Source organism: Scheffersomyces xylosifermentans (genome assembly GCF_036884685.1).
Source record: "Scheffersomyces xylosifermentans strain CBS 12540 chromosome Unknown RJT20scaffold_3, whole genome shotgun sequence".
Lineage (NCBI taxonomy): Eukaryota > Fungi > Ascomycota > Pichiomycetes > Serinales > Debaryomycetaceae > Scheffersomyces > Scheffersomyces xylosifermentans.
In genome coordinates, this window is record NW_027042941.1 from 1,559,202 (window position 1) to 1,586,596 (window position 27,395).

Here is a 27,395-nt window from a genome sequence, read left to right on the forward strand (position 1 = left end):
CTGGCCAAGATTGTGGCTGAACAAGAGTATTATCAGCGGGAACCGTTCAATACAGTTGCATCATTGAGTTATGTTGTAAAAACGAACCCTTTCACCGTTCCCACTAATAGCGATGCTTCATTTACTGGCACCTTCACTGCTGAACAGGTATGACGAAAAATGCTAAAAGTCGCTTAGACATTGACTCTCTCTAATTCTTCTCTACCCTCCTTGGTGTACAAGTACTCGTTGTAGTCTCTGGCGTTAGCCCAGACGCTCCAGACGATGGCGGCTGGAATGGCGACGTACAAGAATTGGTTCTTTGTTCTTCTGAAGGTGTTGAACACAGCGTTGTAGGCAGCACCCTTCAATGGCTTAGTTGCGTATGGGGACACAGAGTACGTGGTGATGTACTTCTGCTTTGGGGATCCAATGTCACCCCACCATCCCATGTAAGTTTTTGGACCAGTATGACCTCCCATTTTTACCGATTTGTGTGTTGTTGAATAGAGACTACGATGATTAAAACAACCGTTTTCTCCAAACATTCAAATAGTCAAAAGCTGATTTTTCGAGAGCGTAATTTTCTTCGCATCGATTGGTTGGGGCTGTGTGCAGGGTGGGAGGGTGTCTGAAAGAGTGTGTCTGAAAGAGTGAGTGAGTGAGAGCAAAGCAAAAAAGTGAGAGTGTATGATTAGTTAGTTAAAGTGAGATAGTTACAGTGTAGTAGTTAAAGTGAGAGAGTTAATATGAGTGAGAGTTGATATGAGTGAGAGTTAAAGTAAGTTCGAAGTTAGGTGAATGATTAGTTAAGTGAGTTAGGGTTAGAGTTAGAGTTAAAGTGTATGACTAGTTAAGTGTATGAATAATGAATACTTATGAGTATGACTAGTTAAGTGCATGTAGTAGTTTAGTGTGTGAAATAGTTAAGTGTGTGAATAGTTAATGTAAGTGAATAGTTCAGGTGAGTGCATGAAAAATGTATGGTAGGTTATTTAGTATGTGTGAGAGTGAATATATTTGAAGAAGCTTGGAATGGTTAGATGGGATGGATGGAAAGGAAAGAAAGAGGTGAAAATTGGTTCATTTATTGGCATGGGTGATAATTGGATATGTAGAGTATTCGAGGCAATTGAATAGATTCAGGTGGATGTTCTTGATGGGCCTTTCTTTGCCTTCATTGGTTGTAGGCTGCTAATAGCCTAATAGCTAAGCTAGTTGATGCACAAGAATGTATGAGTTGTTCTACCTGCAGGTTTAAATTAGCGTTGGTGTACGGATGTTTGTATTCAAGTACGGGAATCTGGTTGCGGCCAAAGTTGAAAGCCAAAGAGATATTAAGAATGGATGTAGATTGGATATGATATATGGAGATGATTATACTGAAAGTAATCCTCTGAAATGCAAAATCTCTCTTCCAATTGAGATCCATGTACTTGGTGATATCTCCTTCCGAACCTACGAATTGTATAATTACATAGAATTTTTCAATGATTCTGTTAACTATGTGGTAAAAAATAATAAAGTTTCTTATCTATTTTCTTTAATGAGTTGGAAGCAGGAACGTCTTTCAATCTAAATGGTTCCTTTACTGGACTGATAGCCTTCCCTCATAATCAATTTTCGTAATCAATCTATCTATCTCTTCAGTCAATTGAAAGTTAGCGTAATCATGGTAGCGTCGACGATACCATGGTCTCTGCCTAACCAGCTAGCTTTGTAGGCGGACAACTTTGGGCTAGTCAAAGCTATACACTAGTAAACAAAGAACATACTCAAAAGAATAAAATGCCAATTTCTAAAAAAAACACACAAGACTCATCTTCTCTTGGGCATTTATTTGCAACCATCACCACAGTCGTGTGTTGACTCAGTCAACCACAAGCGAGGACATTTTCAAAAGAATCCAAAATGAATTTGCAGCCTTCTTCATTTATTCTAAAGTAAGCTCCAGTTAATGGATATGACTGTACGTTGATTTGCTCTTCTTAACTAGCTATATAGTCAAATGTTCAGTATCTGCGTTTTGGGCGAAGTCAAATTCACTTGGCTCTCTGTCATTGATCTTCCATGGATTTGTTTGTATGGCTTTGCCAGTAAATTGTACGTATATATTCTAAAATTTCTTACAACTTTGTATATAATTATAATAAAAATCCATTATTACCAAACTTTGTAGAGAGATGTAGATGAAATGTTAAGTACCCGAAATTAAGAAAGTAAGTTACATCTTAGAGGGACAGTATATATTTAGCACGATGCAATGTTTCGTAGCATAAAGCAGCCATTTTAAGCGCTGTCACAACAATCACCCTCAACAATAACCCCGTCTTCTTCTTCACCTACAGTAACTTTGAACCTTACAATATATTAAATGTACATAGATAAACACGAGAAACCCAAACTGCAGAACACCTTAGATGCTCTGACCATTGTTATATATTTATTTGCATCTCTCGCTCGATCCCGAATAATCATTAATGTAACTTTTTATATTTATATTATACTTAAGATTATATTAGGTAACGAGAAATATTTCATAAATATATTTAGGCAGCGGTCAAACGCTTTTGGGAAGCCAATCTACCCTTTTGTCTAGAGTTTAATCTGACCTTCTTGGTTTCAGCAGCCTTCTCAACAGTGTCATCTTCTTCGGTGACAATCAATTCAATGTGGGATGGGGTGGATTGGTAGGCGTTGATTCTACCGTGAGCTCTGTAAGTTCTTCTTCTTTGCTTTGGAGCGTGGTTAACTTGGATGTGAGAGATCTTCAACTTAGAAGCATCTAAACCCTTGGCCTAAAGAAAATATTGTTAGTAAAAGTTCAAAATCTAAAAAATGACAGGACTTGTGAATAAGACTTTGAGGTAATAGCTTTTGATATTTCGGATCTTCCGATACTACTGGAGTCTTCTTTACTTCGATTTGAGGTATTCTGGATTACTATGGGGTCTTTTCCGATCCCTCTGACTGATTTTTCACAATGGTAATATCTTCTGATATAACGATGATTGATAGATTACAATGAAGCCTATTACAATCCCACGATTCTTTTACCTCTATTCACAAATGGCGCCTTCTTTCAATGATATTATCTTATACATACTTCAGCGTTAGATTGAGCATTGGTCAACAAGTCCTTAATGAAGTTGACGGACTTGGCTGGCCATCTAGCCTTGGTTACACCGAATTCCTTACCTTGGGCGGTTCTACCAATGGAGGAGTTGTAACGTCTGAAAGGAATGGCTCTTTGGTGGTCCAAAACTTGGTCCAAGTATTTTTGAGCTCTCTCTAATTTCCAACCGTTGATGGCTTGAGCGGTTTCTCTGGTGTTCTTAAAAGAAACTCTTAAGTATGAACCACGAGCAGAAGCGGACTTAGCTGGGTTAGCAGATTTAGCACTGTAACGAACCATTTTTGACGATGTTTTCTAAGTAGTTGATAGTAGAACTAGAGCAAAAGAGAAACCAGACTTTTAAACAGTATGAAAATTTTTATTGAACTGTTTGGAAATTTTTTCGCACTGTGCCAATACTACAGTGAGGAGACATTTGAGGGTAGAAGATAGTTGGATAAATGGAGACACCGTGAGAGAGTGCGACATCCGTTGATAGTGCGAGGGGGATGAGATACTGTATGTAGTGGTGAGATAATGAGAAATGTAACTATTACGCTTGGAAAGAACGTATGAGGGTTGAAGCCCTAAATATGAGCACGTGGAGTGTGGTAAGTCGGTTGCTAAATTGTCAGAGGATGCAAAGGCTGAAGTTTATCTCACAGGAAACAAACAAGAAATTCTTATCGGTAGTGTGTGTTGGATTCCGCCTCTAACTAAGTACTTAACGACTGGTGTGATACTGGTTAAATTTTTCTTAGGGCCTTTATGGTGGGTGGACTCAGTACAGTGGCAGGGTAGAATGGTTCAATCGAGTATGTAGAAGTAGAGAGAATTCTTAGATTGAGGGTACTTAGCTTTGTAGAGACCTTATACTGTAAATGTGAATGGAACAATTGGATCTGAAGAGTGGTGATAAATTGCGGCAATTGATAGGCGATTTCAATCAGATTTCAGCCTCCCGTTTCAATTGACCCTCATAGTTACCCACGGCTACAAATTTATACTTCTAACTATAGAAGCTTTCTCTAATTGCTTTATAGTTTTCGGGGTCATTTTTGAAGTCCCCTGGCACCAATGGCGAACCCACACTGTCAGAGGCATCAACGTCTCAACATCACGTGAAATTTGATCTATTAAATGAATCTTTCCAAGAATCATTGGGCAAATTTAGACCTTCCATATTTGGGAAGTTACCAATCATTGCGAATCAAGAGGATGTGTTAGGAGTGCGATTAGGACAACACTATGATTGATTTCTTCAGCATCTCAGATGAGCCTACCCTCCGCGGGGTCTACAATGGTGGGGAATATAATATAATACAAAATAAACCCGAGTGTCAATCATATATGGTACTTGAGATCTCTTCAAGTAGGTATTTAGGAGTATCCCCTTTCTGGATCTGGAATTGGCTGAGCCAATGGACAACTCACTTCATAAACTACCAAGCCTAGTAAAATAATCCCTATGTAGCCTCGAAGCCACCACAATCTTCTGGCTTATATCAGTTAACCTTTCAAAATACTGTCGTGCCTATAGGCCATTGGTCATTGTGCATTAGTAGAGCCAAAAGGGACTTTGGGTTTTATTATGTCAGTTGGGCCAGCTCCAATTCTACATGACTATACTTACAACTGTATAATTCACAGCTGACATACACAAGGTAAACGTACTACACATAAATAGAACACAGAAAACAGGCAATGGCATAGACATACAAATCCCAGTTCTCGGAGCAAGGGATGGGGTAATCGTCTATCTATATGTACGAGAAACAAGCTTCAATTTTACCAAAGTTCAGCCACCCCTAATTAATCACGGTATTCTCGAGCTTTATACAAGACTCCTAATTCTAGGATTCTGGTTATACCCAATGGTCTTCAATTTGGTGTACAATGTATAGGGTAGCTACTGCTATTGGGGGGTTATTGACCCAAATCAAATTGTGTATCTTCTAGCCTATCTTGTAGACCTGACTAATCCGGCAGACGCAGCAAGTACTCCGGTCTTGATAGAAGCTACTTCCTTCCTGACCTATTCATTAAGTGAGCCTTACCATCCGGTTAATTGAGTCCAGTTCTTGCTTCTTTTTTATTGATTACAAACTCACGAAGAAAAGCTGCATGTATCTAACAGCAAGATAGGAAATGGGACTAGGCACAAACAAGGAATTGCCAGTGTTTCTTTTTATACCCTAAGTGACCTTCTTGTCTTCCTCTCTGCAACTACACACCGTAAAATCCGTGCATGGCAAAATCCCATTCCTCGAACAAAGCAATTTCTACTGTATGTAAGAGCATATAAACGAGTTGGATGGTTATTCATCGACCATTTTCGACCCCATCAGATGTTTGTATGATTATTGACCCCTTCCATAACCACAATGAAGAGTAACTTGTAGTGACTGGATTAGTGGGTACTGGTTACATGATTACTCGTTAGGAAGTCAGAAAGACAAGTTACATCAATAGAATGGCACATTTAAAAGCTTAAATGGGCAAAAGTGTGTATGTGTATGTGAATTTATTATTTACATTACGATTTTATTGTCTTCTTTATATCTCTCCTATGATGTTGCTAAAGGGGCATGGCATTACCGTCATAAATTCGTAGAAGATCGTCTAATCTACTCCAGAGTGCAAAGCATCCAATGTTTCTTACTATCCACACGGTTGGTGGCACAATCCGTTGGTCAAACCATCACCCCTACGCCTGACAATTTCATTGTAACAGAAACGGGAAGGAGCAGTAGGATCATCACTTTGTCGACCCGTTTCAAAAACTTTTAAATTTGTGATTGTTTTTATTTTTCTTCTTTTTTTTATTAGGTCGACATATTTTAGTGAAATAGGAATCTCCGACCCCTGTATATTCTGTATTCCAGTTGATAGGCGCCAAGAGAGGGTTAGGTTTGATACAAAGCTTACCTGGGCTTGGTTACGATGGAAAAGTAAACCAGTCTGCCGTTGCTAAAGAGATAAGATATCTAAGGCACTCTGTCTGTTGTCGTGGTACCGGAGGCTCGCATGCTTCTCCGTTTAGACGTATAAACGTTATGTAGAGTGAAAATTGGGGCTGGGATTGTCTGCACTCAAGAAAACATTTTAATCTGAGCTACATATTGTTTGAGGAGCTGACAGTGGGACTTCTAATCCACCATAGTTCTAATTGAGGCAATAGCAATACTCCTCGGCTGAATTTGGTCATTTCAGCCTGACGTTACGACCCACCCATCCACCAATGAGATAAAACCCCTTGCCTCGCGAAGACAGACCTTTTCTTTGTTGCTGATTGATTCGAACTTCATCTGCACCAAGCACATCGGGGTCTTGCAATGTTACCATTTTTTATGCCTCTGGTTGGGGCACCGTTCGGATTTCTGGACATTAACTTCTTGCCTTACAATTTTAACCTAATTAATTTCGTAAGTGACGTACAGTAATCTAAATTTATTTATTTATTTTATTTGCCTATTGCCTACTTCCATCATAAGATGAATTAATTATTGTAGGGTATTTACATTCTTTGTGCTTTTTTATATATATAATCCCGATTTCACCTTCTGCCTTTTTTTAAATTGTAGCTCTGTTTTCCTCTTCAAACTCTTGTTGTTTCAATAGTTCATTTGAGTTTCCGTTACTATATTCTGTTATCACAATGTTATAGGTTCCACTGACGTCAGTCCTACGGCCCCCAAAGTTAAAGTTTAAATTTACACCCAATCTAGAGGCAACCGATATGAGAGATGGGGTGGCCTTTTCTCCTCCGAAAGAGCCAGAGTTCGACCTAATTTTAAGGAATCACTCCATCCAGAGGCCTGATTGCTTTCCTTGGGCTTTCAGAGCAAAAATGACCGGATCACCATACCTACCACCTTCTTGCCATAGTGGTGGAGTATCTGCATTACGCATATGTCGTAGCTGCGAGCCCTGCAACCGGTGAAGGACTTCTCAGCCAAGTCCTTGTTCCCCGTAGTAAGAGCCCCTTCTGGTCTAAACTGAATGGCCCAAGACCCGTCCTCGTTCAGAGGCCAAGCTCTGTCCCGTTTCTAGCCATTCTATCCCAGGGTATGCCACCCACTGGATTAATGACACCACCTACCACTGTCCATTCTGCACCCGTTAACCTGAGCGCCTGCACACGTTAATCCCGAGACTATCATGGGGCTCATGGGTGTTTTTTCCTGGCGTGCCGACGGGTGCTGAGTTTTACCTGCATCCACGCAACGTCCAGCAGTTTGCCCATAAACAGCAATGCCTCTAGTCGGTACTAACAAACCAACTACGACAGGAATGAGGAGTGGTGTATCTCTGTCAAATAAAATACACCGGTTTACGACGGTTTGCAACTGTTAGCGAGTCGCCCATACTGCAACCACTCTTTTTTTGTTCGTTTCCCTCAGGGTCTATTCCCCAGTATTACCCGTGTCGTTCGCTCCTCTGCCACCGTTCTGCCTGTGCTCCCTCACTATTTCACGCCCGCCCACCGCACTGCTGGTAGTTTGCGTGTTGGGTCCAGAAAATTTTAAGGATTGACAACGAAAAAAAATACAGCCAGAATTAACCACCAGTGATTTTTTGGAAGAAGACGGAAGCAGCCGTTGACGAAACACAGTTGATCAATCTCGGGTCAACACTCAGGAAAAGGAATTCCGCCACGGGCATTAACTGGAACCGTCGTAACAAGCATTCAAGTGTTGTAGGACGGTAATCGTTGAGATCCGTATTCTCGTTGTTGTTATCGTTAATAGTGTTATTATTATTTGTTAGCAGCACTACTCGTAGTAATTCAATTACAACTGGTGGTATTTGTTGACACGCCTAGACTCATTACTTGTCGCCGCAACAGTCCATCATCCTTTTGGAGTATATCCACCGGCGTTGCTAAAACACGTCCCATCCTTTCGCTGACTTGTTAACCAACTAAATATTTCGTGAGTCGGCAGTTAATTAGCGTACCACAGTATACGTAGCGCCATACATTTTATCATTTTAACGTATTGATACACCCATTCACACATAAATTACACACACAGCCATCACCATGAGCACGCCTGATGCCAATGAAGTGGGCTCGATTGATCCCCCTGTCGACAACGTCGTACCCGACGTGAAGGAAGACGAAGAACCAACCACCGGAGACTTCGATGTCGAGGATGAAGAAGAAGATGAGGTCGACGACGACAACAATGAATTAGAGGAAGAAAACGACCAGAATATCAACGGCAAACCGGACGAGGACGTAGACATGGATGCGCAAATAGATGACAATTCTGAAGCTCCACAAACAACAGAAGAAGTCGAAACTTCTACAATTCCCCAAGACGCACCTCAGGAACCAACCGAAAATGAAGATGAATTTGACATTCCTACAGAACAATCAGAACAAAATATAGACGAGCCAACTAAATTAGAACAACAGCCATTCGAGGAGCAGCCTGACGTGGCGACTAACCAAGCAGCAGAAGAATCTGAAGTACCAGTCGAGGACTCCGAAGCTCCTGTTACAGAGTCCGAAGCTCCAGCAGAACAGTCTGGCATTGCCGATGCTTCTGAGACTTTAATCTCCGATATTCCTACCGTAAAGGAAAGTGGGGAACAGCTTGAAGTAGACGACGCTCCAGAGGTTTCTACTAAGGAGACTCCAAGTGAAGCTTTAAACACACTCCCTTTCGAAGAAGAAACTGAACAAGCTGAGCAAGCTGAGCAACCAGAAGTTCTTACTGAAAGAAACATAGAAGATCCTATGAACCCCAGTGTAGAGTCCAGTGAGCAAGTGTCTGAACAGGACGCAGAGATCCCACAATCTGTACCTGAAACAGTTGATGATAAGAAGGATGACTTTTCATCCGTCCCTCAAACCACAGAAGGAACCAATGAACCATTTGAAGAAGATACGGCGCCTTCAAATGACGACTTTGGATTTAACCACGACGACAGCTTTATAGAAAACAATAGCGAATCCATAGAGCCACCACAGCAATTAGAAGAAGAACAAGAGAATAATAATGACAACGATGACTTCCTACTTGCGGATTCCGACAATAAGTATAATGAGGCGAACTCGGCATCTGATGTGCAATTTGATAGCGAAGTTCCTTCAGTGAATCCAGATACGAATGACGAGCTTAATGATCTTATACAGCCATTGGAGGGAGTTGAAGAAGCAGACGATGCTGAAAATAAGGATCAAACTGAGGCTCTTAATGACGACTTTGACATGGATATATTCAACTCAGAGGCTAATAATGATGATGAAGAGTACAACGAGGATGAAGCTGATAGAACGGGTGCAGATGACTTGCTAGAGAGTGTAGGTGACGATTTTGTATTAGAAAAAGACGAGATTAATGATCTTAAGGATGATGATGATAACGAAAAGATTGATACAAATGCAGCTCCTGAAGTAAAAGCTTCTCAACCTTTTGAATCCGTTGATGAAAGGTCTATTGAAATTCCTGCTTCTACTGAAGCCATCGGAGAACCTATAGAACAAGCCGATGTTCATATGGAGGATGCAGAAATTGACGCATTGGTCGAAGAGAAGATTGAGGTTGATGAGAAACCTGATCCTGGACTTGAAGAGAAGGTTGTGCTTAAGGAAGAGAAGCCAGAAGTAGTAGCGCCTAGTGATGTTAACACTGGAGTACCAGCAGAACTCAACACTGTTACGGCTACGAAGACAGATGATTTAGAAGAAGACGAAATTCTTTCTTCTGATGATGAGTCAGCTCAAAAGAAATCTTACACCAAGCAAACACATCTTATCATAGTACCGTCGTACGCCTCCTGGTTTAATATGAGAAAAGTTCACCGCATCGAGCAGGAGTCCTTGCCAGAATTCTTTTCTCTGAATCACCCTTCTAAATCGCCCAAAATCTATGTCAACTATAGAAATTTCATGATCAACTCCTACCGTTTGAACCCAAACGAGTTTTTGACATTGACATCCTGTCGTCGTAATTTGGTAGGAGACGTTGGTACATTAATGAGGGTGCACCGCTTCTTGAGTAAATGGGGTCTTATTAATTACCAGGTGAAACCGCAATTCAAGCCTGGCTATGCGGCAGAAAAACTTCCCAATGGACAGCTGGTTGGTTTACCATTCACAGGAGATTACCACGTGAAATACGATACACCTAGAGGTTTGTTCCCCTTTGATACCTACAAAGTGCAACTGGAGCATATTAGTGCCGCCAATGCTGCTAAGTTGCGTAAGTTATTAAATTTGGAGCCTACTACTACTGGTCCTGTAGTAGGCGAAGCAAATGGAGAAGGAAATCATATTATAAATGTCAACTCTGACAGTATTAAAACAAAGCGTTCTTCAACGGAAGAATCTACACAAGCTACAAAAAGACATAACGATGGTTGGTCTCCAGAAGAAACCAAAGCGTTAGTTACGGCAGTCAAGACCTATAGAAATGATTGGTTCAAAATCGCAGACGAAGTGGGCCCTAAAAAGACTCCTCAGCAGTGTATTTTGAAATTTCTTCAAATTCCTATCGAAGATTCCTTCAACCCAATTGATTCTGATGATGCTAAATTGCTTAAATTTGCTCCCAACTATCCAATCAGTTCCATAGACAACCCTGTTTTAAGTAATTTGGCCTTCATGACTCGTTTAGTGGATAGCGATGTAGCCAAAGCTGCTAGCGAGAGAGCACTGCGGGTCATTGATGAAAAGATTGCGGAGAAAGTTGTCGAAGGAGAAAAAATAGAAGAGGCCAAACTTAAGAGCGAAGGTGAAAAGACAGATGGGGCTAAGGATAGTGAGGGATCTGACAAAAAAAATGCGCCAGGTGTTGCAGAAACGGCTCAAAGTAATAAGCCAGACACCGATCATGGTCCTGAACAAAACGGTAAAGTCAGCCATTTGGAAGGTGACAGTTCGAGTCAGCCACTTTCTTCAAAAGAGATTTTAAAAGGAGCTGCGGAAGCCACTTTTGGAATTGCGGGTGCTCGAAGCCATCTCTTTGCAACATATGAAGAAAGAGAGATGAACAGTATCTCAAACAGCATTGTAAACCACCAATTAGCCAAGATCGACTTGAAGTTACATAAAGTGGATGAGTTGGAGAGGATTTACGAGAGAGAAAGAAAGCATCTTGCAAAGCAACAAGAGGAAATCTTCATTGATAGATTAGCGTTAGCCAAGTCGACGATCAATATTACCAGGAAATTGGATGATGTTATTGCTTTGATGGAGGACTCGGTCAAGTCGGAGAACACTCAAGATAAGGTATCGAGCATTTCGTCATTGTTAGCTGAAGCCAAGTCCTTGCTCTTCAAACCAGCCAGACACTCGTTGATTCCAGTGGTTGGAGAGACCACCACCAATGGCGAATTACCAGAGCAAAGAGCCGAGACAAGCGTCGCCGCCGCCGCATCATCTGCCGTTGACGAGGAAAACTTCAAGCCATTATCCTTGAAGACACCTAAGTCATTCAAGGTCTGGGTTCCATAGTTGTGTATTGTATGTATATCTATAGTTTATTTTATTTGTAATTTTACGATCGAAGGATTGAACCTATCTGACAGAATGAAAAGTAGTTAGCATTTCTACTTCCCAGAGAATATTTTGCAAGTTGTATATTGTAAATTGTAAATTGTATATTTGTATATTGTATATTGTATATTGTAAAATGTAAAACATCTGCCACCAAATATTCTTATATCATATCATTCAAAGGTAGCTCACGTGATGATAACTCAAAATTTAATTAGCAGCGTTTAACCTGTGCTACCTCAAATAATTAACACTTCACTCTTTTACTAATATATGATTACTTGTTAGACATCGGATTATTGGTATGTATAGTGTTTCAGATGCAGCAGTTGCGGCAACTGCAACTTCTAACGATATTGAAATGCAGGAAGACCTTCTGGTACAATATGGTGATATCTCTGTAGACGTTGGTTCTCCACCAGAGGAGGCACAGGTGGATTCTTCTAACGCAGAATTCGGTGTTGAAGGGCACATTCTAGAAGATGGGAGCGATACCGAAATGGATGCGAAAGTCAATGATGAAGGCTATAAAGACATAAACGACTCTGAAATAATAGATGAAGAGCTGGTTTCACAGCCAACTGGCACTGTTGTTCTGTATGATAATAGTGAAGTACCTTTGATAGACGCGACAGACGAAGAGGATGAAGAAGACGACCAAGAAGAAGAAAGACAACTACATCATGAAGATGAAGACCAAAAGCACCCCGAAAATCCAGAAAAGCAAGAAAGTGATGATAATCATGAAGAAGAAGATGATGATGAACAACATGAGGGACATGAAGAACCAGACGATGAAGAGGAACCAGAACAGGTAGACGGCTCCGATGGTGAAATCGACGATTACGAAGAATTGGATTCAGAGTATTCGCGATATGACCAAGACAACACCAGTAATGGTATAGAACGAAGCTCCAAAAATAGTATTATAAATATTGATAGCGAATCAGATATTGAGAATTTAGAGGAATTAGATGAGTCAGAAGTATTGGAAGAAGTCTCAAGGAGTCAATATGATGATCTGTTGAACGCTATTCAGGGTGGTCAAAGCAATTCTGAGGAATCTGATCCCTTGGCGTCTACGAACGATATTGGCATCTCTGGAGATAAAATTGAAAACTTGCTGGACCCAGAATTAGCCGACGAAGACAACGAAAACGAAAACGAGACCGAAAGTACCACAGGGCAAGAAGAAGTTCAAAACCGAATAGCGAAAACAAAGAACCACAACGTTCCTATTATACTAAAGGTAGCCGAAATTGAGTTTCTTGTGTGTCCTATCGATTCAGCGTCCTGTGATGTCGATTGCTCACATCTTGTATCACTATATGACGATCGAAACGTGCTACATTGTACCGTGGAAGATTTCTTTGGGCTATTGCGCTCAAATGAGGATCTCAAGGAAATTCACGATTTCCCCCTTGCAGAAGAGATCGTATTGGATGTTCCAGAATTGGGAAACATTCGTATAACAGAGGACAACATTTACTCCAGAGATGTGACCGTGAATGATTTCATAGATACATTTGTAAGGTTAGGTGAGAAAACTTCTGATAAGAGCAAAATTCCTGAAACTATCACTTTCAATTTAACAACACAATCAAGATTCATTACTAGTTTTAACAAGCTTTCGGAGATCATTAGAGAAGAGAAGGGATTCGAATCGATAGTAGCCATCGGGCAGTCTACAAGTGAAGAAGCATCTCTCAAACATGGCTTGGAGAATGAAGAACCTACAGTTGATAAGAAGAAGCAGAGAGTATCGTAATCCCATGATGAAACAACTACTAATGAATATTTAGGTCTTTATCTATTAGTTTCGTGTAATAATACAAAAGGGGTTACTTCATAATCCCTTTTTCCTTTAATGTACTATACAAATCCGTATCGATATACTTCTGTAAGCTTGGCTCACCAGTTAATCCTTTTCTTCTTCTTGTTTTCATAACAAAATCTCTAGCAAGGGAGTCTTGAGGAACTGGCTTCAAAGGCGGTAAATAACAGTCCTGATCCAATGGGTCTCCGGGCACAATTTCCCAGCTGTTGAATGTAAAGAAGCACATTGCTTGACCCTGTGTTTGAATCCTAATATCCGTCTCTAATCCTACTGATTCAATCACGGGAATGGTTCCCTCTAATTCAAATAGTTGCGTTGCTGGAATGGGAGTATCCATGTGAAGCTTGCCTCTTCTGGCCTCAACTAGCTTCTGTATTACAGGCATAGCCCTTTGAGTGCAGACAGCCGTCAAAGTGTATACTGGTTCCATTAAGCGAGGAGAAGCGGTTAAGAAACCAGTGTAACATGCTCTTCTTGTCATGGGAATAATCTGAGTACCACTTCTCTGAATCTCAGACGCGCTTATTACAGCGTCCAATATCTTGAACTTCGTATTCCTGATGGGCTCGTCACAAAGTGGTCCTTCATTAACACTCCACTTAAAACCTTGACTAATGGAATCCTTTACTGAGTATAACAACTTTTTATCTGTTTCCTCCTCAAGAGTGTCATCAAGAAGTATGCTAGGTGACTGTAATTCGTCTGGTCCAAAGCACCATACAGATCTTGCAGCTAATGCATCCCAACCAAATTCTTTCTTTAAGATTTTGGCTGTTGTCTTCAACGGTTGACTCAAATTAATTTTGCCCGATTCTATTGCTCGGCTTAATCTACTGTCATTGATGGGTTCTGAAATAATGGATATCAGATTATTTTGGGATGGGGTACTTGTTTTTATTTTTATGGCTGATTCATCAATGACTGTTTCACTGAGTCTAGTCATTGGATCGCTGATCTTAATTTCTAAGTCATCTGTGAAAAAAAGTCTGAGATCATGAAGAAGACAATCCAAATATAGTTCTCCTGGCGCTAAAACAACATGTTCGCCGCTCTCTTCTACATTGATAACTGCAGCAAGGTATGCCTTGTTAACTTTCCTCAAGCCTTCTAGTAATTTCGGCAATTCCGAAGGATTGGCTGGTTCAACTGCTACCTTAAAGACAGACTTGTTTCCATAGCTTGGTATTGACAACGCTTGGATATGCTCAAGAGGTTGATTCTCGCTCAATATCGTAGCCCCTTTACTAATTGTGGAATCTATTCCTCCAATAATAGCAATGGATCCTTTTCCAACCTGATCTACTGGAACTTTATATCTCCCACCAGGAATATAGAGCTCGTCGACCACTTCTATTCTGTAGTTCTCATTGTCCTCGTTAAAGTTTTCTCCCAAAACCTTCAAACGAGATCCAATTTTAATCGTTCCTTTATAAACTCGAACCAACGTGTAGAATTTGTTGGCATCTGCTGACTCAACCAATTTGAGCACCCGGGCTACGAGTATTGCATCAGAGAACACTTCCTTGTTTATAATTTTCGAATTTCCAGGACTATCTATTGCTCTCGTAACCAGGTCCACAAATCCTTTGCTATCGCCAAAGATCGTCTTGAAGACATCTTTAAGCAAAATTTGTGCATCCTGTTTATATTGCTGTTTTTTCAATGTAACTCCAAAATTGTTCCATAACAAGCGTGGTAATTTCTCGTCACCGGGTTCCGCTACTAAAGTATATGTCACTATTTTGTAGATAGGTTCGAGAATGAAAGAAACGAATGACCTTGCAAGTTTCCCACCTTGTGAGTCAGTCGTGAATTTATTCTTCGAGATATCAAAAAAGAAGTCTCCCCATAGCTTTTTGCTAAAAGTCTCAAGTTCTATTGTCTGATTTCCACTTTTCTCTAAATAAAGCTTAGCAAAGCTTGATAAAGTGAAGCTAAATTCAAATGTGGAGGATGCAAAAACCACATTATTATGTATTGGAGAAATGGTAGTTGGGTGAGAATATGTGCTGATATATTCACTGTTACTAATAAGTTGGGTAACATGATCCACAATATATTTGAGCTTGTGGTAGGCGTCTTTAACTGGGAGTTGCAATTCTAAAATTAGTCTGTCAATTTTGTTAAGTAGTATGACAATAGGTAAATCGTCTTTAACTGCTTCATCTATAATGCATCGATCTCTTGCTGTAACTCCCTCTACTATATCCAAAACAACAACCACTCCATCTACCGATTGCAATGCAGCTGTTGTCTCATCTGCAAAATTTGGATGACCAGGAGTGTCGAATATGTTAAAAACGTGCGATCTGTCTCTTAAATCTTGTAATAACAATGTTATTGGTGAGGTCTTGATTGTCATTCCTCTGTCGATTTCAAGTTTGTGATTGTCCATATATCTTAGTGGTTCAAAATTCTTTAAGGACGTTTTTAATGCAATTGATGGTGAGTGAGTGTGGAGCACCAAGGAATCTATAAATGCTGTCTTTCCTGAATGCAAATTACCCACCAATGCTATGTTTCGTATTCTCTCTGGGAGTCGGTTCATCGTAGCGATCATATAATCTCTGGAGTATATCAATTCCGGCAAGTTCTTGATGAGGTTTTCTTCTTTTGAACCTTTGAAGTCGGGATCCACATCGATACTGTCTGTGAAGTCAACTTTCATTTTCTTTTCTACTCGAGGTTGAATTACAGGAGTATCTTCTGGTTGTTCATAAGGCTTGACGAAGATCTGCTTGACATCTTGACCAAATGTGCCTGAAGATGTTCCTTTCACCAAATCTTTGCAAGTCGAGTTTTCTAGTGCCTCTACTTCATTAATATTATTTCCATTTGCTCCAATTCTATCTGCGTTGCTGGTATGGTTATCACCATCTTCATCTTCACTCTCATCATCATCGGAGACTGAAAGCTCTAATTTGTCCACCAAATAGTCATTTTTGTCCGAACTTTCGGCATCCGAATCAAGTGGATCACCAATGAGGTTTCCGAACTCATCATATATGTCTTCATCCATACTGTTTTACACGATATGGTACACAGAAAAGAAGTACCATTCAATAATGAAATTTAAAGAATCCATCTTTCAATGCCCTATTATATGTTCCTGCGTACAACCCATCAAATCTTCTAATAGTTAAGAGAAGCTATGAAAAGGTATGCAAAGTTATGGAACAGTACAAGATATTTGAAGACTATAGTACATTTTATTATTATTTTAAAGTTGTGTGGCATCTAAATATATATTACACGTGAGACGTTTGCAACAGACCAATTTTCAAGAAATTTCGGTGGTGAAATCTCGAATAGTTCAGGGGTACTGTTGAGTGTTTACGACAATGTTTGGTACTTTCTCAACTCTGTGAGAAGAGTCTGCAATTGTACGTCAGAAACCTTATGTACAAGCGAAGGAATCAACGACTTGGCTTCTTCGGCATCCTCACACTCCAAAGTGCCGAGATTCGCAAGTTCAAATGGATGCAAGGGCTCGGATGCCAGAAGACTGAAGTCGTTCAATAACTTCTCTACAGTCTCGGTCGAAGATGAGTTCTTGAAACGAGCAAAATTCGTCAAGTAATTCAAGGTCTTGTGCATGATCTCGTTGGAGTTGGGGCCGGCCAACTCCATGTTGGAGATCTCGTCCTCTTTCTCGTTCTCGTCGTCTTCATTGTCGTCGTACTCTCTATTTCTGTTACTTTTGTTTTTACGCTCCTTCAAGGCCGCTCTTATCAACAAACGAGCTTCTGACAAGTTTAATGCAATTAATTGTTCCTGCTCTCCGCTGTTGGTTATCTGAGTGAGCTGGAATTCTGGTCCCAACTTCAAGACTGCGGCGTTTTCCTCGTCGTCTATGTTTTGGGTGGCAGCCTTTCTTCTTCTGACTCCTAAGGCACTAGTACTGATATTCATGTTGTGTGTTTTTGTTGAGTGATGACTATTTCAGCTATATTTGGTGTTATCCGCTATGGACGTGACAGATTCTATGGACTCTTGTGATGTTGAGAAATAAGAGATACCAAATAATGCCTAATAAAACTCGGTCTTTTCGAGGTATTGCTTACTTTTTTGAGCGTAAACGTATTACCTATCTTATTGTAAATATAGTGGCAGCAATTTCTATTATATTTCAGGCGAACTATCTACTTTCCGCCGTGGTTTCTCTCTGGCCATGTCTCATTTAATGGTACCTACGAACGGATTTGTTCATGGTTTTTTTCACTACTGGAGAGTTGGGCTCGGTGCACGACTAGAAGATTGAGGTGTCGTGAAGTCGTGATGTCGCAGGAAAGTGAAGAAGTATGGAGTGTCGTAGAGTATGATAGTGAGGTACCATTTGGAAGGACTCATTTCTTTGAAGGACTCTCTTTTGACGATAGTATTATATGGTAGATATGATTTCTCAATTATTTGCAGCAAATTGTCTACTTTTAGGGATAAGGAATAACTGGGGATTAATAACGGTTCATATTGGTAGAAAATGGGGAATGAAAAAAAAATTCATTAAAAGAACTTAGCGGGAAGAACTGGGACTCTTTGTAGCATTATATTCCTCCTCGTCTAAGGCTGTCTATTTTTCATTTCTCTCTATATACTGTAAAAATTTCTAAAAATCCTAAAAATCCTCAATACGTTAAGATTTTGCAATGTAGAGGTATTCACGAAAGCTTAGGAAGTGAGGAGGTTTCCACGATATGTTAACTAAACATATTTATACAGTGAACATATAGCAACATTAGCGTAGATATGCTTAAACGTCAAAATAAAAAAAAGGAGTAGCAACAACCAATACTATCTCCTACACTCCTTGAATCCCTTTATTCTTTATTCTAACATTATCCAATGCCCTCCCCTCCACCGTTTGAAGTGTAAGTAGAAACATACTTACATCTCTCACCTCACTTTACATTAACACCTATTCTCATATTTTACAATTCGCAGGCCTTGTCCAAAATCAATGTCTAAAACTCACCATTTGTCAATTCTTCTCCCGTGCCATTTTTCTGGTGAGCGCATTTGCGATTCTTGTAGACAACACGTCGAACGGTGCGATTTGACCAGTTTGAACACAGAGAATAGTTATAACAGGTCGATAGAATCTGTGTTTCCTTCTGTTTTTTGTGGTTCAGATAACTTATATCGTGACAATTGGTGGATCCCGTCGCATTTGTAGCTTCTTAGAAACAATTTGGATAAAAGATGGCTAAAAAAGATATCTCTATTAAGAAGGCACAGGCAGCAGTGTCGGCTACCTCTGGTACCAACGGAACCAGTTCAACCCCAGCGGCTAAGACCAAGCGTAATAAGCTCGCACAATCGTTCACCGAATTATCAGCTGCCGTAGAAACTACCTACAATGACTACGTGGCTACATTGACCCCAAGATTGAAGTTGATTGACTTATTCTTGCTGTTCTTGGTTGCATTGGGCATTTTGCAGTTCGTCTACGTGCTACTTGTTGGAAACTTCCCTTTCAACGCCTTTCTTGGTGGATTCATTGCATGCGTTGGTCAGTTCGTATTGACCGTATCGTTAAGATTACAAATTAAGTCCGCCACACCAAAGAAGATTGTTGAAGATGCTGACGAGGAAGTTGAAGACAGCGAAGAGGTTGAAGACGCTTTGGAGGAAGAACTCCATAAGACTACCGACACAAAGACTTCTACTGACGGAAAAGTTTTTAAGTACGTTAGCCCTGAAAGATCTTTCGGTGATTTTATCTTTGCCAGTTTAATTTTGCACTTTGTCGTCTACCACTTCATCAACTGATCTCGATGCCTAGCCTGACTTGAAAAATTACATAGAGGTAGCTTGTACATTACAATAAAAATGAAAATGGAAATTGAAAACTGTAGAATAAATGACAGTGGCCATCAAAATAGTACAATGGCCAGGTGGCTTTAAGGACATTGAAAAAAATTCATTCAAGACTACTTGGTGCTTCACAACATACAGCTTACTCTAGACATTCTTCTCCTCCAATGGTCCAATACAAGTCAATTTATTCGATAGTAATGATATAAATTAGAGAATAGACTTTTAGATAAAATTACCCTTTGGAGAACTATGGATCTTGTTTTTTTTGGGTTTGTACTTTTGAGTTCGTAAGATAATAAATAGGATGGATAAACACAGCAACAGTAAAAAGTAATAGTAATAGTAGAAGAGAATCAAAAGGCGCAAGACATTGTCTAGTTCAACAATACTGTTGAATTGGGATGTTGCTATAACAGGAGATGAATGATGGGACAACGGCAACAAATTGTGAATGATGATGAAATGACCTATTTTAATGAAGACCTTGTGACTCTAGACAATAACACAGCAGCCTGATTTCTCTTTGCCTTCAGCAGCAACGGCTTGTGCAGAGCTACCCTGTTGTTGTGCCTGTCTCTTGGCCTGGTTGGCCTTTGAAGTGGCTCCATCAGTTTTAGGTATTATGTCATCCTTCTCTGGGCTGTTGGCGGCGGCGTCTTGAGTATCGATGTTATTGTTTGCTATGGCAGTACCATTGATGTCATTATTGTTGGCGTTGGCATTATTGGCATTGCTTGGGTCAACGAGGTCTCCCGCTGGAGCATTCTGGTCTCTGATGGATCTTACTAAGTTGAAAAAAGCCTCTTCGACGTTAATTCTTTGCTTAGCTGATGTCTCCAAGAACTGGCAATTGAACGATCTGGCTAATGCCAAACCCTCTTCGTAGCTGACTTGTCTCTCGATTTCCAAATCACATTTGTTACCTACAACCAACACTGGAACACGGTCGGAGTCCTTAACTCTCAAAATCTGCTCGTAGAACGATTGCAATTCTTCCAATGAGTTACGGGAGTTGATTGAATATACCAACAAGAAACCTTCACCGGTTCTCATGTACTGTTCTCTCATGGCGCTGTATTCTTCTTGTCCGGCGGTATCCAACACGTCCAACAACACTTGGTCACCGTCGATGGTACATTGTTTTCTATAGGAGTCTTCGATAGTTGGGTCATATTCGTCGACAAAGTGGCTCTGAATTAATTGGATGGTCAATGCGGACTTACCAACACCACCTCCACCGACAACGACTAACTTGTATTCTTTCAACATGGTGTATGCTTAGAAGTAAAATTTGATATGTGAATAAGAAAGGAATTAATTAATAATACGGCAATGGCTCAAGGGCAATTGACTAATAGACGATAATTTGACGAATTGGCGAAATGAATGGGCAGTTGGGCGTAGCACTGCTTTCAATGTTCAAGGGACTTTTGGATGAAAAGGAAATGGTGCGCTTTCTACTGAAGTAGGAACGGGGTGATTATCACAGGCGTAGGGTAGGTACGACCAAGGTCAATTGGATGCTGTGAGGGAACCAAAATAGTGATGTTTAGTTCGGAGGATTCAGTTGGAGTGGATTTAGGACAGCCACTGGAACAACTGGTTGGCGACGAGCTAAATAGTAAGTAAGGATTGCAGGTCTGTTGGGGGTAATGAGCTAAGGAACGGTGTTTTGTAGAGAGCCGAAACAAGCTGTGCGATTGAAAACAATAAGAACAGGAATTGATGGGTACTAATAGTCCGCAGCGAGGGGTGAATGGGTTACGGCGGTGGACGAAGGCACGCTAACACAGCAATGGAAGGGTTAAAAAAAGGGTCTTGTTCAGCAAAGAAACGACAGCGAAAGGATTGGAAAAATCTCAAAATCCTATGATCAACACTATATAAACACCAGTGTAGGTTGATGGACAATTGCCGGGCACAAATGTATCGCTAATTTACTGGGTCCAAAATCCTAAAAAAAGATGGCTGATGTTTGCTATTAATATTAAAATGGGTTAACCAAAATTTAAATATTATATTAATGGATAATAAATATTTAATATTATTATTAATACGGTGGATTATTAAGTAGTGCAATTAAATAAATAAATAAATAAATATATGTATCTATATATATATATATATATAAAGGGTATTTTATCACACCGATTGTCTGACCCATACAGCCTGGGTGAAAAAGGCTTAAAAATTTTCTTCCGTTTTTGAGAGAGAGAAGGTTTGGAAAACAGAGACATTCTTGCAAGACTAATTGGGAAGAAGAGTATTTATGGCCAACATCTGGTACTGAAGGCGGGGGAAATCCACCATTCCAATGTTCCATGCGGTGGGAGGAGGCTCTCCGATGGCACTGATGCCTTGGCAAAGCAACTGGGGCTAAGGTCAGGTTGGGAACCTAGGAATGCTACAAGTGAACGTGCTGTACGTAGTGGTGGACGATGCGGTGCAGAAAGAGTTCCACAGATCGCACTACTGTTCGAATACGACGTACTGGAGTACAGCTACGACTACGGCTAGCACTCCGAGTGGTTTTACTGCAAGTGCAACTACGACCCACATATTGCACTAATACTACTGACATATGTAGATCGATTTCATCTGTGAAATTATAGTGGGCCCTGGTCTACAATGGATTTTTCATGCATGGAATATCCTGGTGGAATCAGTCGTACCAATGGAATGCATATCCAAGTGCTACTCTTGGTAGATTATGTATGTACAGTTCCGCACCAGGACAGTGCACAGCTGCTCGGATTGGTCCATGAGGTCAGAACGCCTTCTATTCGGTATTGACTCCAGTACCTCTTCTCCTGTAGATATGCTGAGGTTATGCAAGGCCAGTGATCATGTCGTTTCAGTTCCGAAAGCGCCACTTTCATTCCATCCGGTGCATGTACTGAACTAGTAAAATAAAACAATGTCGAAAGATACCCCTACTACTTGTGCATTGACTATGGTCATATAACACTACGTCATTACGGTGGAAGTGGTATGGCGACCAGTCGTCTGTCATAATAAGAACAGAGTCACGAGGAGCAGGCACCCCGCAATAATTTAGATTTACTATGGATACCTTTTATATCAGCTCATGACAGTTGCAAAGTACTCTATGACGACGATTATCGTTTGTTCCATTAAATAAAAAATAGGAAATCATGTAAAAAGAGTTTTCTAAAAATAATATCGTTCAATAACCTAATTATCATTGAGTTTTATCGTAGGGAGGAGGGAGGGGGATAGGTCGAGGCTATATAAGAAATGGTCGCAACACGTCAAGTCCAAAGGAGGGATATTTTCTTGTGATTACTCGGATTCTACTATCAGATAAATGGTGCTTTCAACATTGTGGGATATCTTCAGTCTTGCGACAAACAGCATCTAAAGTTTCTTGTCGAAAGCCACGATCCTCCCACACAGCCAGACATTGAAGTATATGTGGATCGGGTCATGTGTTTCTATTCCAAGAGCATGACACCAGACGACTCACACGAACCGAAACAGCGCAAAAGCAAGCACAAGCATGTTCAAGCACTGTTCTATGTCGAATCGCTAGCAATGGACTGCTCCACTACAGTAACGAGAAAGAAACTGCTTCCACTAATTCCTGGCCCGCATAAGTTTGCGATCCTCATTTTCAAGAGGTTTTCCTTCATGCGTATGAACAATGCCAAAGTTGCGGGCACCAGCATACTACATTGCTCTTGACATTTCAAGATAATACACATCTAGAGACTCGGAGTCACCGTCAATCTCCTCTCGATCATGCCTTCTATCCACCCGTCCGAGCTTATCAACACCATGAATATAACAGTGGAACAATGATATTGTCTTCTGCTTGTGGCTGGTGCCAAGGGCCCTTCGTATGTCTCCGAGGAGTATCCTGCACATCCCGGGGTCGTATCGCGGTGGTAGTTCGATGCGTTTACTTTACTCGAGTTACAATGCATCCAAAGTGGGGAAGATTAGTTGAAAGTCCGTCGTAGATGCCGGGAACACCACGAGCTAGCTTTATGAAAAACAGTCTAGAATACCTCCCCCGGCTTTACGATTGTTATTGGTTAATAGTTGCTGCAAAGAGATGACAAAGGAGTTACCCCCAATAAACTACAATGACCTCTATATTTGCACCTCTTTGTTTCCATTGGGTAAATGTCAATCTCAATATGCTCGTCCACTTCATGTTTTGTCAACACCCCCAAAGGCGACCTCCGTGGTTGGAATATGTCCCTTAAACATTGAAGAAAATATTATTTATTTTCAAGTCAAGTATTGATACACTTATCTGATGATTCTGTCCCTGTTTGAATGAATTGGGATCCCGCGGTTACAATGGGTTGCTACTCTGTGGGTTTAATTGGTAAGGCGTACCCTTCAATATCCACATTTGAAGAAATATTTGATTATCGAGGCTTCAGGGTTAACCGCCTCGATTTCTGTTTTTAGCCGACACTAGTAATTGACTGTTTTTCGGCCAATTGGGCAATAGGGAGTGGTAACTCCTTGGATGGAAAAGGGAGCAGCATTCCCATTTCAGTGATTTTTTTCCCTATCTCTCAGACTCGTGTGTCAACTCTAACCTTCGCCATTCCATGGCACTTTTCCGAGTGTTCAATCTGCATTACCTTCCAAGTATGCAGATGTCTACTTCAGTTCTATTCATCTTTCTCTACATTGCCCTGCCCTAGAAGGCTCTTGGTCAAACTAGTGGGTAAATGGCCTGATTCTTTTACCCTCGTGCATCTGGCTCGTAAAACCCCACTAAAATAAACTATCATTTTAGGCAGTTCCCCTCCCCTCTCCTCTCCAGTATTGGTCTATCGTCACGTTGCAAATAACTTGTTGCGAAAAATATCTGTCTGAGAACAACATGATTGACACCATTTGGGTATGAGGCATCTTCTGGACATCTCTGTTTCTTCTCCACTTGACTATTCTTGGCTTTCATGCGGCCATTTCTTTGCAACGTCAGAAGAAAGAGCGGTGTTGCAATTTTTTGAGTATGAATAATTGTCACGTGATATTAATTTTTCATTCACGTGATCATAAGGCTCTAATTTTGGTTCCAACCACCTTTAATATAACAAATTGACATGCTTACAAATTATGGATGATAGGGTAATGAAGCAGTAAGATGAGGTTATCCGTGATCGCAAGTGCTGTTTTGGTATGTTCTGCAATAAGTAGTGCCTTATCAATTGATTATTTCAAGCAAAATGTGTTGCTGCACGCCTGGGGAGCATACCTAGGAATGGGTGCAAATGATGGTAATCTTGACAAGGAGGAGTCTTTGAGACCTATGGATTTGCATCCACAGACTAGTTTCGACTATGAAGTAATTACAAGTCCTCAATTTCTCGGCCACAAAGTGCGTGTCAAACAGAATGATCCAAATACTCTTGGATTAGATACTGTCAACCAATATACTGGATTTTTAGATGTTGACGACGATAAGCACTTGTTTTTCTGGTTTTTCGAGTCAAGAAACGATCCTTCAACGGACCCAATTGTATTTTGGCTCAATGGTGGTCCAGGTGGTTCTAGTGCCATTGGATTGTTCTTTGAATTGGGTCCCTCCTTTATCAATGCTTCTATTCGTCCAGAGTTCAACCCATACTCCTGGAATTCGAATGCTTCTGTAGTATTTATCGACCAACCAGTTGGCGTTGGGTTTTCTTACTCGGAAAAATCAGCAGTTAATTCCACAGCAATAGCTGGTGTTGACTTTTATGCCTTCACGGAATTGTTCTTCCAGAAGTTTCCTCAGTTTAAGAGCAATTCTTTCCATATAGCGGGTGAATCATATGGAGGGCATTACATTCCAAAATTTGCTTCCGAAATCTTAGCTCATCCAAAGCGTTCTTTTAACTTGACTTCTGTATTGATCGGAAATGGTTTCACGGATGCAATTGTCCAATATGAGGCTTTGATTGGAATGGGCTGTGGCCAGGGAGGCTACAAATCCATATTATCTGAAGACGATTGCAAATCCTTGGAAGAAATATATCCTAAATGTGTTGAATTACTTGAGCCATGTAACAAGGAGCAAAATCCAGAAAAATGTGAACCAGCTTTTCATTATTGTGAGTCTAACATGTTTGAACCATTCTCCAAGACTCACCTTAACCCATTTGATATTCGTATGTCTTGTGGTGGTGGCGAAGAGGAATGTTATGATGAAATTGCTTATGTCGAAGAGTACCTCAACCTTGAGTTCGTTCGTGAAGCATTAGGTTTATCGTCTGAAGTTCCAAAATTTGCATCCTCTTCTGAAGATGTCTACAAAAATTTTTCTGTAGTAGGTGACAAGGCCTTACCTCACCAGCAGTATGTGGCAGAGTTGTTGGACAAAGGGGTGGCTGTTTTAATTTATGCGGGAGACAAGGACTATAGATGCAATTGGTTAGGAAATTTCCATTGGACTGATAAATTAGAATACAGCTTGCACCAAGAGTTCTCTCGCCAGTCTTTAGCCCCATTGGTTTTTAAAGGAGAGAAGTCTACAGTTGGTGAATTCAGAAATTATGACAAGTTCACCTTCGTACGAGTATACGATGCTGGCCACTTGCTACCACACGACCAACCAAAGGCATCTTTGGATATGTTGAATACGTGGTTGCAGGGTAACTATGCATTTGCATAATAATTATTGAGATAATTTTCGAGTAAAACTTTATAGGTCATTTATATATTCAGACTATACATTGCTTGATTAGTTCACCTTTTTCGATTTCTTCATTTTGACCAAACAGTCATCGCAATACCATTTACCCTTTGGTGGGTTTTTGAACCCTATACATGGCAAATGGAACCATTCTCTCTTACAATCGTCTCCATCACAACCCACCATCTCTCCGAAAGAGACTTGGTTACAATAACAGTATGTAGGTTCACCAGCAGCAGTAGATTTGTTGGCAGGAACTTCAGCCTTCACTCTATCTATCGTATTACTTTCGTTGATAGCATTATCATTTGCATTGGAAGCGTTGTTTGCACGCGATGTAGATGAATCATCTTCTTTCTTAGGTTTGCTCTTCTTCTTAGCAGGAGCTGCAGCAGGAGCGGAAGCCGCTGATCCTGGGGTAACGGGTCTCTGCACTTCATCATTTTCTTTTCTTGCTCTTTTCTTCGTTGTACCAGTAGCAGATCCAGTTCCTGAAGTGGACTTTGGTGGCTCCGATGGTGTCACTTCTTTATTCTTCTTCTTCTTTGGAACTGGCAAGTGCTCGTCAACATCTTCTTTGCTGGCCTTTTTAGCGGCAAGGGCTTCTCTTCTACTTTCGCTTCTGGCGGCTTGTGCTGAACGATCAACAGCTGAACCATTGGACACGTTGGAGTCCATGATCATAGCTGGATGGTTTAATGGCCCGATTCTGATGGATTCCGGAATTTCATTGTTATTGACAATCAACTTGTAATCGTTGTTTATTCTAAACATGTGCTTGTTCAACAAGTCAGTTGCCACGGAAGTAACGTGCATCTTTTCTTCTAAACATGGAATGATTTCGTTGATTTTCTCTTTAATAATGGAGAGTCTCTTGAATTCCAATTCTCTCTTGCTGGACTCAGTTTCTTCGGACTCCTTCTGTTTCTCCTCGTGTAAATCACCTATGTAATTCTTGATCAAGTAGTTTATTTGCGGCACCGTATTGATACACTTTGCGTCAATTTCCTTGAGAAGAGTGAAGTACTTGATTAGGTCCATAGGCAACACTTCAAAGGCATCACTTATGTCATTCAAACCGGGCAAAAGCTCGTTCACATTGAAAATGTTCTTCGCACGCTGTTTATACTGCTGGAACTGTTGCTGTTGCTGTTGTGTTTTCATTCTGTTGATCAATCTCTGGGATTTTTGCCGTGAGGGAAGATCTTGATATGTCATGATAAATATAGGCGTGTAGTCTGACTATTTGAGGAAGAGATGGGTAATTTTCACGAAATTTATTGATAAAAGGTGTTTTTGGCGTAGGTTTATCCTTGTGGATATATCTTTACCTTAAATTTACTTCTTGAATGGTATGTAGTGTTGTGTGTATTTGGTGGAATCTTGTCTCCATTATTCAAATTCAATAGCGCTTAGAAAAATGTGAAGAGAATGAGAAGCTGTAAATTCAACGGGTAGTTAAACTGCAAAAAGTAGG

General features: G+C 40.5%; 10 protein-coding genes across 10 annotated transcripts; 4 read left to right on the top strand and 6 right to left on the bottom strand. All coding sequences in view use genetic code 12, as the record gives it.

The window, feature by feature from the left end:
• Nucleotides 1–173: 173 nt before the first annotated feature.
• Nucleotides 174–461, bottom strand: QCR8 (ubiquinol--cytochrome-c reductase subunit 8; the record flags this gene model as incomplete). The annotated part of the gene is made up of 1 exon (XM_064921518.1): nucleotides 174–461. One exon carries the CDS (start codon nucleotides 459–461, stop codon nucleotides 174–176), a length of 288 nt encoding a protein of 95 aa, XP_064775241.1.
• Nucleotides 462–2,116: 1,655 nt separating this feature from the next.
• Nucleotides 2,117–3,503, bottom strand: RPL17B (60S ribosomal protein uL22). The gene is made up of 2 exons (XM_064916979.1): nucleotides 3,086–3,503; nucleotides 2,117–2,777 (listed from the first exon to the last, which is right to left on the bottom strand). The coding sequence occupies exons 1-2, from the start codon at nucleotides 3,392–3,394 to the stop codon at nucleotides 2,529–2,531; spliced, it is 558 nt and encodes a 185-aa protein (XP_064775242.1). The 5' UTR covers nucleotides 3,395–3,503; the 3' UTR covers nucleotides 2,117–2,528.
• A 4,635-nt stretch (nucleotides 3,504–8,138) lies between these two features.
• On the top strand, nucleotides 8,139–11,561 carry RJT20DRAFT_94629 (uncharacterized protein; the record flags this gene model as incomplete). The annotated part of the gene is made up of 3 exons (XM_064921542.1): nucleotides 8,139–8,570; nucleotides 9,249–9,405; nucleotides 9,748–11,561. 3 exons carry the CDS (start codon nucleotides 8,139–8,141, stop codon nucleotides 11,559–11,561), a joined length of 2,403 nt encoding a protein of 800 aa, XP_064775243.1.
• A 403-nt stretch (nucleotides 11,562–11,964) lies between these two features.
• Nucleotides 11,965–13,371, top strand: RJT20DRAFT_1748 (RMR1 family protein; the record flags this gene model as incomplete). Its single annotated transcript, XM_064919235.1, has 1 exon — nucleotides 11,965–13,371. One exon carries the CDS (start codon nucleotides 11,965–11,967, stop codon nucleotides 13,369–13,371), a length of 1,407 nt encoding a protein of 468 aa, XP_064775244.1.
• A 73-nt stretch (nucleotides 13,372–13,444) lies between these two features.
• On the bottom strand, nucleotides 13,445–16,459 carry SNU114 (U5 snRNP GTPase; the record flags this gene model as incomplete). Its single annotated transcript, XM_064915851.1, has 2 exons — nucleotides 13,445–16,254; nucleotides 16,315–16,459. 2 exons carry the CDS (start codon nucleotides 16,457–16,459, stop codon nucleotides 13,445–13,447), a joined length of 2,955 nt encoding a protein of 984 aa, XP_064775245.1.
• A 150-nt stretch (nucleotides 16,460–16,609) lies between these two features.
• RPB4 (DNA-directed RNA polymerase II subunit) lies at nucleotides 16,610–17,614 on the bottom strand. The gene has a single exon (XM_064919905.1). The coding sequence runs from the start codon at nucleotides 17,350–17,352 to the stop codon at nucleotides 16,774–16,776; it is 579 nt and encodes a 192-aa protein (XP_064775246.1). The 5' UTR covers nucleotides 17,353–17,614; the 3' UTR covers nucleotides 16,610–16,773.
• A 1,025-nt stretch (nucleotides 17,615–18,639) lies between these two features.
• On the top strand, nucleotides 18,640–19,209 carry RJT20DRAFT_134463 (dolichyl-diphosphooligosaccharide-protein glycotransferase; the record flags this gene model as incomplete). The annotated part of the gene is made up of 1 exon (XM_064918326.1): nucleotides 18,640–19,209. The coding sequence occupies one exon, from the start codon at nucleotides 18,640–18,642 to the stop codon at nucleotides 19,207–19,209; it is 570 nt and encodes a 189-aa protein (XP_064775247.1).
• Nucleotides 19,210–19,479: 270 nt separating this feature from the next.
• Nucleotides 19,480–20,917, bottom strand: RAS1 (Ras family GTPase). The gene has a single exon (XM_064919906.1). It carries the CDS (start codon nucleotides 20,524–20,526, stop codon nucleotides 19,750–19,752), a length of 777 nt encoding a protein of 258 aa, XP_064775248.1. The 5' UTR covers nucleotides 20,527–20,917; the 3' UTR covers nucleotides 19,480–19,749.
• A 3,636-nt stretch (nucleotides 20,918–24,553) lies between these two features.
• RJT20DRAFT_145031 (S10 family peptidase) lies at nucleotides 24,554–25,897 on the top strand (the record flags this gene model as incomplete). The annotated part of the gene is made up of 1 exon (XM_064918771.1): nucleotides 24,554–25,897. One exon carries the CDS (start codon nucleotides 24,554–24,556, stop codon nucleotides 25,895–25,897), a length of 1,344 nt encoding a protein of 447 aa, XP_064775249.1.
• Nucleotides 25,898–25,957: 60 nt separating this feature from the next.
• Nucleotides 25,958–27,285, bottom strand: PHO23 (Pho23p). Its single transcript, XM_064919103.1, has one exon. It carries the CDS (start codon nucleotides 27,134–27,136, stop codon nucleotides 25,967–25,969), a length of 1,170 nt encoding a protein of 389 aa, XP_064775250.1. The 5' UTR covers nucleotides 27,137–27,285; the 3' UTR covers nucleotides 25,958–25,966.
• Between the last annotated feature and the right edge of the window lie 110 nt (nucleotides 27,286–27,395).